General features: G+C 44.6%; 1 protein-coding gene across 6 annotated transcripts in view; it reads left to right on the top strand.

Moving 5' to 3' along the window:
- Positions 1-17940, top strand: part of PDZRN3 (PDZ domain containing ring finger 3) — a 236254-nt gene that overhangs the window by 205241 nt on the left and 13073 nt on the right. For all 6 annotated transcript variants that reach the window (XM_036066776.2, XM_036066775.2, XM_036066779.2 and 3 more), the window contains 2 exons: positions 10795-11042; positions 13792-13879. In XM_036066776.2, coding sequence (XP_035922669.2) covers positions 10795-11042; positions 13792-13879 — 336 coding nt within the window. The remainder of the gene's footprint in view (positions 1-10794; positions 11043-13791; positions 13880-17940) is intronic.

Below are 17940 nucleotides of genomic sequence, written 5' to 3' on the forward strand. Positions count from 1 at the left end.
AGAAAGGTCAGCTGGCTTAGCCACCTTGGGTCCACATGGCCCAGCTCACCCTTTCGCACCGAGGTGCCAACAGTGAATGTCGTTCTTGGGCGAGGAACTTTGTTTCTTCTCATCAGAGCTTTGAGTTTCTCCTCTGAGGCTGGCCTGTCCCCCCTTGTGATAATGACTCTTTTTCACTCTGCTCTCCCATCGTGTTTCCACCTGATCTTACCTTTCAGCTGAGGCCAGGTAACAGTGCTCAGCTATGCAGCTCAGTGGTAAGAGGGAGAGCACATATGCTTGAACTTGGGCAGACGTGGTTCAAATCCCATCTCTACTGCTTATGAGCTGCACTGTTTTTAAGATGCTGCTTTTAGCAACTTGGGCTTTTATTTTCTCATCTATAAAAAACAGATAATACCTTAGACCTCACCAGTGATCTTCTTATTGAGAAGATGAGATAGGATCAGGCATAGAAAGCATTTAGCACAGCGCCTGGCCCAAAGCAGGCACGCAGTACAAGTAGTTCAGAATATCACATCCTTGAGATGGATGCTAGGATCCGTCTGTGGATTCATCTGTGTCTTTCCCATAGACATGAGTGTAGCATAAAATCTTTTTTGTTGATGTTCTTACACAATTTATTTGCAGTAAAGTTTTTACTGAAATTTGGTGGCTAGAATGTTTAGGAACCACACGGGGGCTGGTATCTCCTGTGAAAGTGCTGACTATAAGCCAGACTCCCTTCACAGTGAATCTTCACAAGTCCATTTACAGATGAGGCACAGGGAGAATGTGTCCAAGCTTGTGGGGTTATGACAATGGCTGACATTCAGCACTGTGCCGAGAGCTTTACTTTACACTGTTTAGCTGTTTAGTGGTTACAAAAACCCGAGGAGGTAAATGCTTTACTATCCTCCATCTTCAGTGGGCGTCACTGAGGCACACAGAGGTAGAGTAATTTACCCGGTCTCACATCTGGTAAATGGTAGAGCAGAGATTCAGGCCCGTGTGTGTCTCACCCCAGAGCCCAGACAGTGGTCACTCTCACCCAGTGTTAACTGAGCTTGGGGTTACCACTTTCTCAGTGGGACAGAGTGCCTGACACACTGTGGATTCTCCAATAAATCTTCAAGTGAATGAAGATAAAAGACACCTGACATTTATTGAGCACGCACTCTGCCGGGGCATGACCCTAATGACTTTCTGTTGTATGGCCTAATGAATTATAGCAACAAACCAATGAGTTAGGTCCTCCTGTTGACCCAATTCACAGATAAGAAAACTGAGTCACCAGGAGGGTGACTTGCTCAAGACGACATAACACATAAGTGACATAGCCTACATTTAAACTGAGGCAGTCGGACCCTAGAGCTGAAGGGTCTTACCACATGTAGAACTCCTTCCTGTTCTTAATGCACCTTCATGCAGTCTCCATCAGGATCCCGTTTGAAACTTCGATGCCCATGGTCACATGAAACATCATTAAACACTTTTTTTAAAATACTCTTTTAATTTCGGCATGACAACGATTTTTTTTGATGGAGGAGTCTTCCTACATGTCCTTTTCTCTGATGATGAGAGGCTGGAGGGTAGAATTTTATTCTAAACACTGCCCTCGTCTTTGAGGAAAACAGCTAACAAATTTAAATTTATAAGATATATTTATGAGACTGATACGAGGTTTACACCAGGGAGATGGAAATGACATAATAAAATGGTTTTCATAAGGCCTTGGGTGTGATGCTTGCAAAAAAGCAACCACGCCTTTCTCCTTTGATTGGTGGCTGTATGGCTTTTATAGTAGGAGATAATGCCAATATGGATCATTAAATGCAATAAAATGGACGTGTAAAAAGAAGCATGGCTGCCTCTGAACTAAGCGTGGATCTGCCGATTCAAGGTAGAAGCTGCTGGCCTCCTGTATCAAAGGTCTGCAGATATGCAAAGGCTCGCTGGCCTCCCGATGTCATCTGTGAAATGCAGGTCATTTTACATTATCTCCCTCATTGGGAAGATCACCTGAGCGAACGGATGCAGCGTGCTTAGAATAGTGGCCGGCATAGAGGGAACACCGTACCACTGTTGACATTCTCATGATTGAAGTGTCCCAAACTCCTGCATGTTACTTCAGCTCTTCTGGCCACTCACCAGATACCAAGGTGAACAATGGAGCACAGAAAGATAATGCCTGTTCTCCCAGATGCTGCAACAGGTAGTACTAGGGAAAGAGACTTTTCCCAGCCCTTCTGGGGTAGGGATGAGGTAGCTGAGCCACCACAAAGTCCCCTCTGTGTGTCCAGAGGCCAGGTCATCACGTGCATCCACTACACCTACTCCTGACCTGGTGATGGCCCCAAGTGGGACCACAGCCAGCCCTTCCAGCACTTCAGTGGGAATTAGAAAAAGGCTCCCTTTCCTCTGAGCCCACCCTGCTCCCCTCCTTGTCTGGGTTCCTTGCTCACAGCTTAGTCTGCACAACTCTTAAGTAGGGATCCAGGAGAGAGAGGGGATATGGGGGAACAGGGCAGAGGGACAGGGAGGGGAAAAGAAGAGAGAGGGAGAGGAAGAAGAAAGTGGTTAAGAAAAAGAAACCATTTTTACATTTTCTGATTTGCTGTGGGGTCTATAACTTTGGTCTTTCTTGTCTCCTTCCCTTATATGGGAAGTTTTGTGTTTTCACCGGAAGTGGCCCCACCTTGTCTCCTATAATACAGAAACCTACAGAGTACAGGAAAGCTTGAGTAGAGCCGCCTTGGTCCTTTGCAGACACTCCATGACCTTTCTGGGCCCCATGTTTTACATTGTCCAAAAAGCAGAGGATACTTTCCTTGATGCCATGTTGATCATAAAAAGAATGGTGCTGTGTACAAATTTATATTGAAAATGCTTCTCACTAAATATGTCTGTATGTATATAAAGAATACAAAACATGTATTTTCATTTGAAATTTGGAAATTTTTTTTTTTAAAGATTTTATTTATTTGACAGAGACACAGCGAGAGAGGGAACACAAGCAGGGGGAGTGGGAGAGGGAGAAGCAGGCTCCCTGCTGAGCAGGGAGCCCGACGCGGGGCTTGATCCCAGGACCCCGGAATCATGACCCAAGCCGAAGGCAGACACTTAACGACTGAGCCACCCAGGCTCCCCTGAAATTTGGAAATTCTAAAGGAGACTCAACCAGATTTGTATTCAGCTTAGCTAAGCATAGAAGATCACAGAGCAAAAAATGTTGAATTTTTGTTTAACAGTAGAAAGGACCATGAAATGGTAGCAGATGTGCCCAGTGGGGGAATGCGACTGTCTGCAAACAAGTAAATAGGAAGCTCAGGTGACCTGTTGCCTTCCGGCTGCTATACTAAGGTCTGGGTGTACTGCAGGGGGCAAAAGACACCGTTCATGCTGTCATGGAGTTCAGAGCCTGGTGAGAGCGTACAGGCAATCACTAGAAAAGTATGTGATTGCACATCAAGAAAATGCTGTGAATTCTACTCCGTGACATCTCATTGCATGAATATTCTCCAGCATCACTAAACTCACATGTAGAAATGGACAATGGGCAGATTGTTGGACCGTAAGGACTGGTTGGGGTTTTTCCAGATAAGTATAAAGAATAAGAGAAGGGCAAGGATGGTTAGAAGCATTTGGAAAAATGTCTTCCAGGAGTGAACCGTGATGGGCTGTGTAATATAATCGACCATATTTAACTGGCTTTAAACCTGAAACCATCCCGTGCTGCAGGGGCATTAAAGATATGACTGGAGAAGACACTGATGTTCCAAAGAACTTAGGAGTCATAGAAAGTAGGGTGATTTAGCTATAGACACACCTTGTTTCCAAGTACTCGACACTGGGCTTTCCTATAATAGATTGAGTTGCATCTTTAAATCACCTTTAAGGTGATGTAAAAATGTGCATGTTAATTTTAAGATTCTAAGTGGTTCAGATACACTGTAGTTTAATGGACATTTGGATGTCATCACTTAAAAAGGGACTTTGACATGATGACATCAAGGCTTCCAAAAGGAGAGAAACAAAATACTGTTGATTAAGGTAGATTTTTTTTTTTTTTAACCTGAAAAGAAAGCATTTTATAATTTTAGGACTAATGCTACCTTTAAAAAAACTAAGAACATGTATGATTTTTAGCCTCTTTCTTTAAGACATGTCATCCATTTTATTATTCAGAGGCTGGCAGCCAGGAATATTCTGTATTGAGGAAGTAAAGTAAGGGATTTTAAAATGTGAGATACTTAAGTTAGACATAAGGAAGGCTCCTCTAACAGGAAAATTTCCTAGGCTATAAGTTCAGTTGTTCAGGTGACGCAGAATGCAGTAAGGTGGGGGAATCTTCCAGTTGTGGAAATACCAAACCCAGGGAAATAAATCAGGACACATTTAGAAATTGCTGTGGACAAACTCTAGTGTGTTCCGTGTTAGAAATCAAATGTACTTCTACAGATTTAAGTGTTTACAACATAGAAATTGAGATCTATAGAAGTATAGTCTATTTATACGTAGACCTCACATAGGAAAGTGAGTGCTTTCCACAGAAATCCATTAATTTAAACACCATTTGTTTATTAAGGCTCCTCTTCCTTCTTATTAAACATAATATCTACATTTTAGATAAGTTAACCTTCCCTTTATCAAGCCCCAGAGCAGACTGTATATTTGAAATAAATTAAGACAGACAAGGAGTTTCCTGAATGAAAAAAAAATTTTTACTTCAACCTAAATCAGAGCTTGAAAACCTTTTACTTTTCGGTATGTTGTTTATTATTGTCTGTTGCTTCCAGTGGGATCTAAGTTTTAATTAGTTGACAACATAGGTGTGATATTTTACAGAATGAAATCACTGCCCCTGTATTTAATTAAATGAGCCCTATAAAATTTGTGTTTTAGCCAGGAGCATAATTGATAATAGGCTGGATTTAAAATTGCATTCGTGCTTTCCATTGGGGTCGTTTGCACATGCAGTGGAAAGAGAGGTGATTGCAGTACCTTGATCCTCAGAAACCAGATGCCTTCCCATAAATAGATACTTTCTAATTTAGAGAGAGCATGGTATGTCTTTTCCAAATATTTCATATTAAAGTATCCTGATCTGCTCACAGTTAGGTTGTAGGGCACTCCGCAAGCTTTCTGGGCGCCTCTTTTGAAAGATGACACTAAAGGTACATGACTTTCATCAGTGGCATTTCTAGGGAGATATCCGAGATCCGGCTTCTCTCTGGGTTATGGGCTCAATCTGTGTTCCAGCCTGTGTAGTCTTTGGGAGCAAACTGGCCTCCTCAGCAGATCAGATCCTTTACTAGATGTCTTGGGCAAATGCTGTCCACGACACATTCCTTCTGGCCATTTCTTGAGTGGCTCACACATGCTGGGGCCTCATTTTTCCACAGAAAATTCTCCCAAGTGGCATCCTGTCTGCCAAGAGAGGAACAACTCTCACTCAATAACCTCAACAAATACTGACTCGGGGATTGAATGACTGCAGATGGACCAAGGGGTTGTCAATGCAATCTGCCCCCAAATGGAAAATCCCACCCGTTTTGCGCCAATTCTCAGGGCGATGGAAAAGACAGTCACGAGTGTCTCATACAAAGAACAGCGAGCATGTTACCCTGGCCTCGTGGGCACCAGGCCGGAATCATTCCACGCCCACAGCATAATTGTCTTGTCCCAGGAGACCTTCCACTAAAGGACCTCTTGAAGGTTCCTTAGTGTCATGTCATATTTATGGCAGTGATGTTTGCCTTGAGACAGACTGATTGGATTTTCACCATAATTGCACCTAAGTCCCCAGGGACCAGCAAGAGCCTTAGGTGAATAACTTAAGCCTTTAATTTATAATAAAGATAAAGTTTGCAATCAGCATTTCTTGTTCCAAAACATTCCATTTACTTGGTTTTAGAGCTGCATAAACTGTTTTAAAAGCAATCTGCTCAATTGGGCGAGTTAATGATGTTTAATTTGACCGGGCCAAACGTCACCGGATGAGCATTGCCGTGCATTCCATCTGTAATTGCAGGCATCATCAGGGCCTCGCTGCTGTGTAATGTAGATGTAATGCTAATCCCGGGCATAAACGGCTGTCATTCTCGGGCGGTTGACAGTGTACCGGCGTCATCCCCTCGCGAAGGCTCTCGGTGATGTGATTCCAAGATGACAGTGTAATAAGTGTTATGTGCACAAGGTAATTCAAAACAAATTTGGCTGCAAAAATGGATCATCTAGGATGGTAAACTCCCGCCTTGTCTCATCATCCTTTAAGAGAACGTAATGATCCCTAAAATACCCTGTCAAGAAGCTTGTGTGGCAGGGCTCAAGTCTTGTAAAATTTATCTCTTGCACCCCCAAAGCCCCGCCGGAGAATCCCAACTTGAGGACTCTAGGATATTGACGTGTATGTTGGTAGTCCAGGAACAGGAGATGGGCAGGGAGCCTCTCGGTACACAAATGTTTCTTAAGACTACCTAATTAGGCTGCATTTTGTTTCTTTGATTTATAGATTATCTTCTCCTGGGGAAATCTGACTCTTCTGGTATAGGATCCCCATTAGCACTGGTATCTTAGTAAATTTCTTATTATTTGCATGTTAGGCACTAAAAGTAGATTATCTCATTAAACTTTATAATAAGCCTAAGAGGCACAACACTATAATTACATTTATTTTTGTGGACGAGGTAACTGAGACGCAGAATAGTCAAACTGTTCAAAGCCCACAGTCAGGATGGCAACCCTGCCCTGGTTTCACGTTGCAGACCCTGTGCCCTCTGTCCCTGAGCTGTAACTTAAGGAAGGAGGGGCTCCCCTAGATTGTGCCCAGGCTTTAATTGAACTGCGTTGGATTCACATACACACATGGCACTGGGCTTCTGAAATTGTTCTCGTGGGCACAGGTGTCCGAAATGCCTTTCTGTGGAACCCAGCATGGTGGTGACGTCCTGGAGTGGGACAAGAGGTCATTTCGTGGTCACCCCAACATTCCAGGCCTCCCTTTGGGTTTACTACCCTCTTTCTTCATCCTAGGCGGTAGAGATGCTATGGATGTTGTTGCATCAACACCTTTGAATAATACCAAAAATGGGACGGTTTCAGAAAAGCCTTCTTGCTTTTTGGAATTGTGTGCATAGAGACCCAGGGCAGCTGTTTGCCCCTAAGAATCCTCTTAGCTTAGACTGATTCAGGTGGGTCCTTTATGTTTCTTGTTCTGGGTACCATTTAAACATCTCCGTCTCGTAGCATTGATTTAAAAATCTACCTAAGTAATAGTTACCATCACTTTTTTATGAAAATGAGCTGATTAAGATACACTCCCAATCAGAAAAGCATTTTCACTAATTCTTTTATACAGATAGAAGGATGTATCTAGGAACGAATCAGAATACATTCCTGCCTAATTTTACAATACATCTCTGTGATACTTACACCTACTGGGATGTTTTGGGCAGCAAGCAGTGATTTAAGTTAAAATGGTCAATGTATAAGGAATTCAGTATTGAATATGGTAAGAAATTTGGGGTTAAGAGGTTCTAAGCTTGGTTAGTTCATTTGCTCAGTGATATCATCAGAGACCCCAATTCTCCCATTTTTCTGCTCCGTATCCCTCAGTATGTTGTTAATTTGGCCCCAGAGACTGGCTCTCAACATGATCCCAACTTACTCCCATGAATCCAAGCAACACATGCAGATGGTTTGCCCAGAGGCAGAAGAGGGCCATCCCTGCCTATTTTAAGAACAAACAAAACTTCAAAAGCTCCCTAGCAGATTCCTCATCTTATCCTATCAGCCAGAAGTATGTTTCTTGCCCATGCCTAAATCCATCACTAAAGGAACAAGACCACCATAATAAGCCAAGGTTAATCAAGCCCACACCTCAGTCTCCCCAGGAGGGAAAGCTCTCTGATCTGATGAAAAGAAAACAAAACCTGATCTCCCTTAGCTGAGAGGAAGAAGGTGAGGCAAGGGGGGATGTTTGTTGACCAGGTAGCTAACATTGTCCGGTGTTGTATTTGCAAGACCTAATCGTATATGTAAAAAGCAGACTCCTAGGATGGGTTCCTCTTTAGACCCAACTAGAAGGGTCCTGAAAGAAACTCTCATGTTCATTCCTTTTTGGCACAAGACCTGGTATTTATGTATGACTAGAGAAAGCACAGATTAGACAGATCTTGCAGGACCCATTCAAAAGTCTTCATGTCTGAAGGCACCTGGGTGATCCATTCGGTTAAGCGTCTGCCTTCAGCTCAGGTCATAATCTCGGGGTGCTGGGATGGAGTCCTGAGTGGAGTCGGGCTCCCTGCTCAGCAGGGAGTCTGCTTCTCCCTCTGCCCCTCCCTCTGCTCACGCGCACTCTCTCTCTCGCAAATAAATAAAAACTTAAAAAAAAAAGCCTTCATGTGTGAGTTCATTGGGAGTACTACTGCCTTCGGTACAAGCCATCCCTTGTGACCACCGAGGGCAGAAGACGAGCTTGGCTAGCTGGCAGTGGCCGCACCCACATCTCCCACACGTGCTGTCTGTGGCATTAATTTAACCAAGGGACAAATTGACTATCACAATGTAAGTTCCTGTAGTACTTGACCCCTGGAGTCAGGCAGTAATGGAAAATACGGCTCAGAGAGTTCTGCCACAGCACGAATTTCGCAGATCTCCAAGTTGCTGTTTAACCACCACCTCCTTCCCTCCCAACCCAAGCCCTCAGCACTCTGGGCTCCGAGCAAGGAGGGGGTCAAGATGGTCAGCTGGTTCGGAAAGCTGGAAAGAATTCCTTTGTGTCCGTTTGTCCTCTTCTCAAAGGAAGAGGGAAGACAGTTGTGATTTTTTTTTTTTTTTAAGATTTTATTTATTTGACAGAGAGAGAGACAGCGAGAGAGGGAACACAAGTAGGGGGAGTGGGAGAAGCGGGCTTCCCGCTGAGCAGGGAACCCGATGCGAGGCGCGATCCCAGAACCCTGGGATCATGACCTGAGCCGAAGGCAGACGCTTAACGACTGAGCCACCCAGGCGCCCCAACAGTTGTGATGTTAAACCCTGGTGTTCTCAGTCCTCCAGGGTAGAGGATGGAAGAGTTTGGTGCTTCAGCCATTCACTTACTTACTGGTGCACTTGAGTCATTTCGTAGCCCATAGTTCTTGTTCTGACGAACTCCCTTGTGTTGCGAGTAAATTACTTAAGTAGATTGAATCCAGATCATTAATAATCTCCACCAACATGATGCACTTGGGCTTCATTACAAGGAAAGAGTCCAACATCTATTCAACCCAGCAGTTGTTTACAAGATACTCGGTCCTAAGAGTTCTTTTCCCTGTAGGGCCAGAGTGAAGGGGCTTAGCAAAAATAGAAAAACGGCTGCATAATCAATACTCATGTTTTGCTCGGACACAGAGAAACCCAAAGTGCTCTCTGCCTCAGAGGATGGACCTAATTGTCAGTGTGCCTTGAAGTACAAGATACTGGGGGACTAAGGGGAGGATGCATATGCCCGACAGGAAAAGGTTCAGTGTTCATTTTGACATTTATAAATAAATACTAAAAACATGCCTATTGAAAAAATGGAGTATTAATCTAAGAGATTTATGTTCAAGAACTCCTATGTTAAATGACATGAATTTGTCAGTGTTGCTCTCCAGAGATTTGAGAAGCTCAGGAACTTTTGCCGAAGTTAGTCTGAAGAGTATGGTTCCTGTATGATCATTTTGTATCTGACTTTAAAAAGCAAGCCAACCCCTTGGGGAATAATACTGAAGTATGTTGGAGCCTGGTAACGTTCCTGCAGTGCAGTCATTAGACATTACCAAACTACTGGAACATAATACCCTATTCCTTTGCTGTGGGGGATGGGAGGGCAAGGAAAATTAAAGAGTTGGGCTAAGAGGTTGCTTGGAATGACTTCATTTTCTAGAAATAAGGTTCTGGCTTCTGTTTCGTATTGCGTAAGCTGTGCTAAAGATAGCCACATTGAGTTAGTTTGGATTGGATGCCGCATCCAGGATTCTTTCCAATGGTACAAAGTTGTGACCCACCACTAACTAGCTGTGTGATCTCATGTGGTTAATCTGAAGCTGTTGTAGGAGGGAGATGAACATAATTTTGGCTCTGCCAACTTCCCGGACCGTGTTGGGGGAAGTGTTAAGTGGTAGCTTCAGGTCAGTCATGCGGCAGACAGTGGACACACAGTAAGTAAAGGCTCTTGGGGATGCAGCGGCGGCTCAGGCTGTACACAGTGGGAAACAAGACAGCAAGTAATTTCCCACACATCGGCCAGAATGCCAGCCATTTCTGGACCTCCTTGATATCTGCCATGTCCACCTACGGCCCGGATTATCATTTACTTAATATATTTGATTGACTTTAAAGAAAAAAAAAAAAGCAAAGCAATTTATTTAAAAAGGAAACTTCATATCACTTCCATAAAAGGAAAGCTAATGTCACCTGACATAATACACCCCATTAACACATAACAATGTAATTAATTTCTAGTTAGCTATTATTGCCTGATAAAGGCTCTGAGCCCGGAGGCTGCTCTTTTCTCTCACAGGCAAGATTAGCAGGTGATGAAACTGTGTTAAAGACATTCCAGTAGGAAGCCAAGACTTCCCCACTGTGAGATTTATCATTTAATGCCAGATCTGTATCCCTCCAAACTCACTCCCATCCCACTAGGCATTCCTTAGGAAACCTAAAACAGAATTGGAAATCTCTGACACCCTCAAGTTGTTCTTCCTTTTGGCTTGCTTACACAAGAGCACAATCTTTCCAGCTTCTGCTTGGCTATGATCCTCTCTCACCCTAAATATTTGTCCACAGGTCAACGGTAAAGACTTATCCAGAGCGACTCATGACCAGGCTGTGGAAGCTTTCAAGACCGCCAAAGAGCCCATTGTGGTACAGGTGTTGAGGAGAACGCCTCGGACCAAAATGTTCACACCTCCATCAGAGTCGCAGCTGGTGGACACGGGAACTCAAACCGACATCACCTTCGAGCACATCATGGCGCTCACCAAGATGTCCTCTCCCACCCCGCCTGTGCTGGATCCCTATCTCCTGCCAGAGGAGTAAGTCACATGGTCTTATGGCACTAATGTGTTAAGCATGGTAAAGAAGTCCAGTGAAGTTGTTTTCTTTTTCCATGTGGTGAAAAACATTAGCGGGTCTTATAATTTTCCTCCAGGTTGCCCGTGTTTAACTTTATTATTTATAGAGGCAATCAATTGAGTCCTGCTCAAAACCACTCTGACATATTAATTACTTTTATTATAACCCTGGAGCGGAGTTATTCAAATTATATTCTAAGAACAAAATTACTTACAAATGTCATAAAAGTTATTTCAGAATAAAATTTAATCACCGCAAAAGGCAATGTGAAGATTTTGTGTTATAACTAGAGGGAATGCTGATGGTTCTCTTAAATAGACAACAAAGTAATTCGGGAGTGTAAAGAGAGCCCTGAAGGGTGTGCATTCCACTTTCTGGGGTCTCGTTTCAAACCTGAGTCCGTGTTAATAAGCCCACACGTGCCTCATATAAGTGCTGCATTTACCAATTAAGTTAACAGCTGTGATCCAACACCCACACGAATTACTTTACACATGACTCTCCTCTTACCTTACTTCCTGCCAGAGAGAGAGAGAGTGGAGCTCAGAGCCTTCAAGTCAGACGAGCCTGATGCTCAAACTGATAACTAGCCAGGCAGCTGGGGCAGTTCACTTTATCCCCATTTCAATGTAGGAAAAATAATAATAGAACCCAGTGTGTAAGAGTGTTGGGTTAGAGGAAATAATGTGTGGGAAGTTCTCACCATGACATATGGTAAGCACTCAGGAGAGAGGAGCAATCATTAATTTAGTGAGTGAGATGAAATATCTAGGGAAAAAATGAAGAGCGAGAAATTTTCTAAGACCACTGGCTGAGAAGATGTCCACTTTACTGTAGAGCTTGGAGCACGTGATTTTGCCCGTGTGAGGACAGGATGTCCCCTTCCCCGCCTTAGTCTCTCTAGGTGACAAAGAGTCACCCCTGGCTCTTACTGTCTTGTTCCTGATTCCATCACTGACGTGATGCTTTATTTCCAAGGGCATTTTCCTCTCCCAGGGCAAACCTCTGAGTGCTACCTGTTGGGTTTCTGTTAATAACTCAGTAGCTGGAGTGAGCCCACGTTTCCTGTGGTTCCACCAGCTTCCAGACAGAGGCTTACCTTTCATCCCATGGTGTTACCCAATAGCTGTCATGGGAGTCCAGGACTAACTCCCCAGGCCTAACAGTGGGGAAGGGGAAAGAAAGGGTCCCCTCTCTGACATCCACGCTCAGCGTGCACAGGAGTGTGCAAAGAATATGGGTCCTTCCGTGCAGTGAGGAAGTGCATACACACCTGTTCTCCTCAGCTTAAGTCGGCAGCTGGACTGAGAGGGAGGTCTGGCTCACCTCGACTCCCAGCTCTTAGCCACACAACTACTCGGTGGCATCCCAGTTGATCCTATGAAAGAATTGCCCGACTCACTGAACCATCATCATTTAAGCCAGTTCTTCGACTTTATAGAGCAAAACTGCCTCTCAGTATTGATGAGGCCTTTGCAGCAGCTCCCGCCTCTGAGATGTTGAACTGTCACAGTGATGGGCCTTTTAGAAGCCAAACCCTTAATTTCCTCTTAAGTCTGGTTAACATGACATGACCTAACCCCAAGGGGCAACTTGAGAAATGTCAGTGGAGTCCAGAGGTCAGGCCTCTCCAGGTTCTGGCTGCAAGGTCAAAGCATAGTAAAGAGGGCGCATCAGGATAGAAAGGGGAGTGTTAACGTGATGCTTGAAAGCCCAGGCCTTCCAACGGCATCCTCCAGTACTAAAAGCCCCTTAAGTGCTGGCAGGAAATTTACCTGATAGGTCCAGAAAATTGAAAGCCAGCCCTTGTTTGACCATGTCTGATCTGGTGTTTCAAAACTAAGTGCCTGGGAGGGAAGACCAGAGCCCATTGATTGCTGTGCTGACCGTTGAGAACAAGATGCTTTGAGTCCCCAGTCAACAATCAGGCTGAAGCTTTCCACCCACGTCTGGGACCTTCCAGAGCTGCTGATTGAGCCTGTTAGGATTCCCACTGCCTCCTCTACTAGAGGTTCCAAAGAGGTGGTGGCTTCTGGAAATAGGGTTTCCCATATGTTGTCCTAGAGAGACTCAAGCTTCTGTTCTCTGAGCAGTGGGTGTGTATGCATGTATGCTTATATACACGTGCCTTTTACACGTGCATGTATGTAGTACCTTCATTCATTCATTACCTACATATATGTGCATACTCGGTTTTCATGTCAAACCTATTCCTTGTTGTGGAACAATCAGAGAAGTTTGGGAAGACACTGTCCTAGATGATAGCATCGTAGTTTCGGTCCCAGCCCTTTGGACCAGACTCAGAGGCCAATACATATCCTTGAGTGTTGCCTGACATCCAGCCTTTTTCTGCCCAAAGAGAAAATCTAACAGTGAAGCAATAAGCGGGAAAGAGGAATGTGTCTGCTCTCTAGAGACTGAGTGAGAAATGAGTCCCTTTGACTCACATGACTAGTCGGCAAGAGGATGGTCACTGGGAGCAGCAAGGGCAGTCCCGCTGTCACCTGCATCTTCTTCGAGGAGGATGGAAGTGTTAAACAGGGGAGGTCCTGACACCGCTGAGAAGCACGGCCAGGGAGAAGTGGGCTTAGGCAGTGCCCCAACCCTGAGAACTGGGGCCACATCACAGCAGGCCCGACGAGGTTGGGGGGATGGAAGGGGGGACTTTCAGCCACAAGCAGGCTGTAAAGGTCTTTCTTCTGTTTTCAGGCACCCCTCGGCCCACGAGTACTATGACCCCAGTGACTACATTGGAGGTGTCCATCAGGAAATGGACAGGGAGGAACTGGAGTTGGAGGTAAAGAACATCTTTGTCTCGATTTAGGAGCCATTACTAAGACTAAGAAGTTCTCTATGAGCATACATGTAGTCTAGGATGTTAGTGAAAGAGCCACTTTCTTTTAAAAGAACCACTTTCAGTCATGCCATTTAAAGGCATAATTCGGCTTTTCTTCCCTACCCCCCCCTTTCAAAATAGAACAACGTTACAGTCTGATCCCAAAGCAGAAACGTAGGGTTTTGTTTTTGTTTTTATTAAAATTACTTAAAAGATAGGGTAGTGAGTCCTGTTGTGGATCTTTGAACTCGTATTATCTCCTCTCATCAGGCTCTAAACTCCACCCATTCTTATAACTACAGTGAGCTTCCGCACCTTTCTCCTCTCACAGTCATCGTGACTTTTACTCAAAGGCAAGAGTAGATGGATGAATAGGGTGGGTGGTAGCCCACATCAGCACAAAACGGTTTGCCCAACATTTTGTAACACTGAGCTTGAAAAAAATTAGCAAATCCAAAACTCTCCTTATTTGAGGCCAAATATGACTCAGATAGGATTCTAGATGATGTATAAGGTCCTACTGGCCTCAGGGTTTTTAAATTTATTTTTATTCAAGTATCACTAACATACAGTGTTACGTTAGTTTCAGGTATACAATAGAGTGATTCAGCAGTCCTGTAAGTTACTCAGTGCTCCTCACGAGAGGTGTACTCTTCATCCCCTTCACCTGTTTCACCCAGCCCCTGACCTACCTCCCCTACAAGACATCAGTTTACAGAGTTCCAGCTCTCATTTGTCTTTTAATAAGAGAGATCGAAAATAGAGAAAAGTCACCTTTCAAGATATACTTCCTTACACTTTCGGGCAAACATTGGTTCCTCTATTTTATTGTGTTTTCAAAAAATGCAGGAGCATTTTTTTCAGAACTGACTTTACAGACTAGGATAATCGGGTACCTTTTAGAAAGATTGCTGATGTCGAGCGTGAGGCCAACGGGTTGCTGAGAGCTAGTAGGTTGCGGGGCAGTGAGCGAGGCGGCAGACGAGTGGAAGGTGGTCGTGATCCTCGAGCTCTCCTTTACGGTTACCGAGGGTTTCTGTGCCCGGAGAGGGGACAGAGATCAGTCCCCGGGTTCAGACACCACCTTCACTGGCTGCTCCCCTACAGCCTGATGTAGAGTCCCAATGCACTCGGGGACGTTGTTTGGAAAATTTAAATTTCCTGCTCAACGCTTATGGTCTGAACTGGAATGGTGGTCATTCTGGCTCAAACCTGCCACTGTCCCCGTGCGCCGCCCACCGTGGACCTCAGTACTCGCCATCCCCTGACTGATGGCTGCACGAAACGTAGCCTCGTGCCTTTCAGAAAACCAGGGACTCTGCCTATCATTTACAATTTCCCCTCTCGCCACCTTTGGGGGTAGTTCATGAAGCAGCCAGTGCCTCCCCCAGGACACTCGTTCTTAGCATGTTAACACACACTGTATGCAAATGGGGTTCCACGTCAACCGTGTTTGAGAAGTGTCTGAGTGAACCACAGTGAACAGATTTTGTCCCAGAGGACTTCTCAGTCCTGGATATGTTTAAGAGCACAGTAAATGCCCTGGGGAAGGAAAGCAGATACAGTAGACAGCATTACCCCCAACATATTTTTTTTGATCTAACAACTTCTCTTTGGCCAAGTACCTCTTAGCATTTCCTGGGTCTAGAATTCTCAGGAATAGTGCTTTACAAGAAGAAGGGCTACTTAATGATCGTTCCAGGACAACACTGCTTTTTGATCATCAATGTAACTGTGACAAAGTAGAGATCTTTAAAAAGCTATAAAATATCTCAGGAGCTAGATTTACAGAGTGTAACTTACCCCTGAACAACACAAGGACTAGGAGGGCTGACCTCCTGCACCGTCAAAATTCCACGTCTAACTTTTAACTCTCCAAGAATTTAACTATTAGCCGACCGTTGACCAGAAGCCTTCCCAATAACGTAGACAGTCAATATACGCCATATTCTTACAGTTGGGTAAGCTAGAGAAAAGAAAAGAGAAAATATATTTACAGTACCGTATTGTATTTATCAAAAACAATGCACATGCAAGTGGACCCACACGGTTAAAACCCATGTTGTTCAAGGGTTCACTGTATTGTGTAGACTTGGTAAGTCATGGACACCTAGTTAAACCTGACTCCATACTAGTGATCTATTTTACTGTCTAACACCTCGGAGAACCTGATGGAATCTAGGGTTTCTTCCTGGAAAAAAAGGCTCGTGTCTAAAAGGGTTTGCAGGTGCTTTCTGGAAGGTCACAGAACTCCCGTGGTATCTGCCCCATTTGGCCCATTCTGCCTTACGATTTTTTTTGTTCTTTCCGCATACCAGCAGAACCACTGTTTGCTTTCTGTTTTGCTTTAACCCAACTCAACTCACTTTAAGTGAGGTGAATTTGTTTTAAAAACAGTGCACTATGACTGCTCAGACAGGAAATCAGCATCAGCTGCCGTAAATGGAAGGCACTGCGCAGTAGATACAGTGGGCCCAGGCAGTGTTCTCAACTCCTGGCGCGCATCATCCGCGGTGCCTGGTGAGGGCCGGGGGCTGGGGGCCGGTTCGTCTCTCTCTCTCAGGAGATCGGCGACTGTTAAAGAAGTGTTCAGACTAGCCCAGACTGAGTCCGCCTTCCTAAAGGTAATAACTTTCTCAGTGCGAACTACCTTAGAGCCTCTTGCTTTTGGTAGAAGCCACTCTAAACCAGTTCCCTAGAACCTTGTTTCTCCAAGTGACACAGCATCACCCTGGGAGTTGGCAGGAAATGCAGAATCTTGGCCCTCAGAGCTGCTGAGTCAGAACCTGCATTTTAACAGGATCCCCAGGTGCCTCAGTGCACATTCAAGTTGGAGGGGCCCAAGCTAGAGGTAAAGAAGTCCAAGCTTCCATTTGTTCTTGTCATGGGTCAAAGCAGCAAGACTTCGGTTGTGCGTTCCATTCGGCACAGACGTCTTCTTCTTTTCATGAGTAAAAAGCAGAGACAAACAGCCCAAGAATTTAGAAAATCAGTTGAGTGTTCTAAATTGGACCTTTGATGCCATGAGACTTTACATCCATGATTATTTTCATTTCGACTTGCCCACTTTGAGCATCTGTTAACACTGAATACACTGGTGCTAGAAATGCAAAATCAGGAAGTCACCACCCTGCCTGCCTTTAAGGAGTTCATGTGCCTTGAAGTTCCTAAGCCTTTAGGCTTGTTAGACAGGAACTTGTCATCTCCTAAGAAAGCCAAAATATGGTTATGGGTCCACACCAGGCAGGAAGGTTGCTTTCACCTCTGGACTTTTGTCCTTAGCAGCTGAGATGTCACCAAGTTATCTTTGTTAACTAAGCACATCTCATAAAGTGCACCGGGTGGTTTAGGATAAGAGGCCCATCCCAAGTCCTGTGGGGAAGGCTCGAAGTCTTCCTGAAGCCCAGTGTGGCCGCTTACCTGGAGGGAGCCTCCTGTAGAGAACAGTGTACGTCCAGTACCGCCCCGTTTCAGAGGCACGTCCTCAGACGGTAGTCTGGTCAGCTCCAGAATGGTAATAAAGCAGCCTCAGTGCCAAGAATGGAGTTTCCTAAAGCAGACCCAGTTTTTAGGGAGATTGGCACGTACGTGTCATCCATGCTTCTCACCAGATTTCGTAGAATAGTCCACGCTCTGTCTCTGTGATGTTCCATCCTCTTCTCTTCCCCCCGACTCTGGGGTTAGATTACAAAAAGAGCAGGCGTGTTTTGAGTTAGGGGGTCAGTCTCAACACACCACTCATCATCTGAGTTGAATGAGATCAACATCCACTGAAAAGTAACTAGTTCCATGGATATTATATAGGAGGAAAATATATGAGTGTGTTGGGATATTATAGAAGCAAATGCACAGAGAAAAACAGATGTTCTGTCTTCTAAAGCACACAAAATGATCATATTTAGGTAAGTGTCAAATCCCTGTTATTGTGAAACTGTGTAAAGCTAAAAAGATTATACCCAAGTATACCCAAGGGTTGAGCAGCCACATAATTACCCATAAATTTTCAGGTACTGAACACCTGC

The sequence above is a fragment of the Halichoerus grypus genome, chromosome 1 (assembly GCF_964656455.1).
Source record: "Halichoerus grypus chromosome 1, mHalGry1.hap1.1, whole genome shotgun sequence".
NCBI classification, from domain to species: domain Eukaryota; kingdom Metazoa; phylum Chordata; class Mammalia; order Carnivora; family Phocidae; genus Halichoerus; species Halichoerus grypus.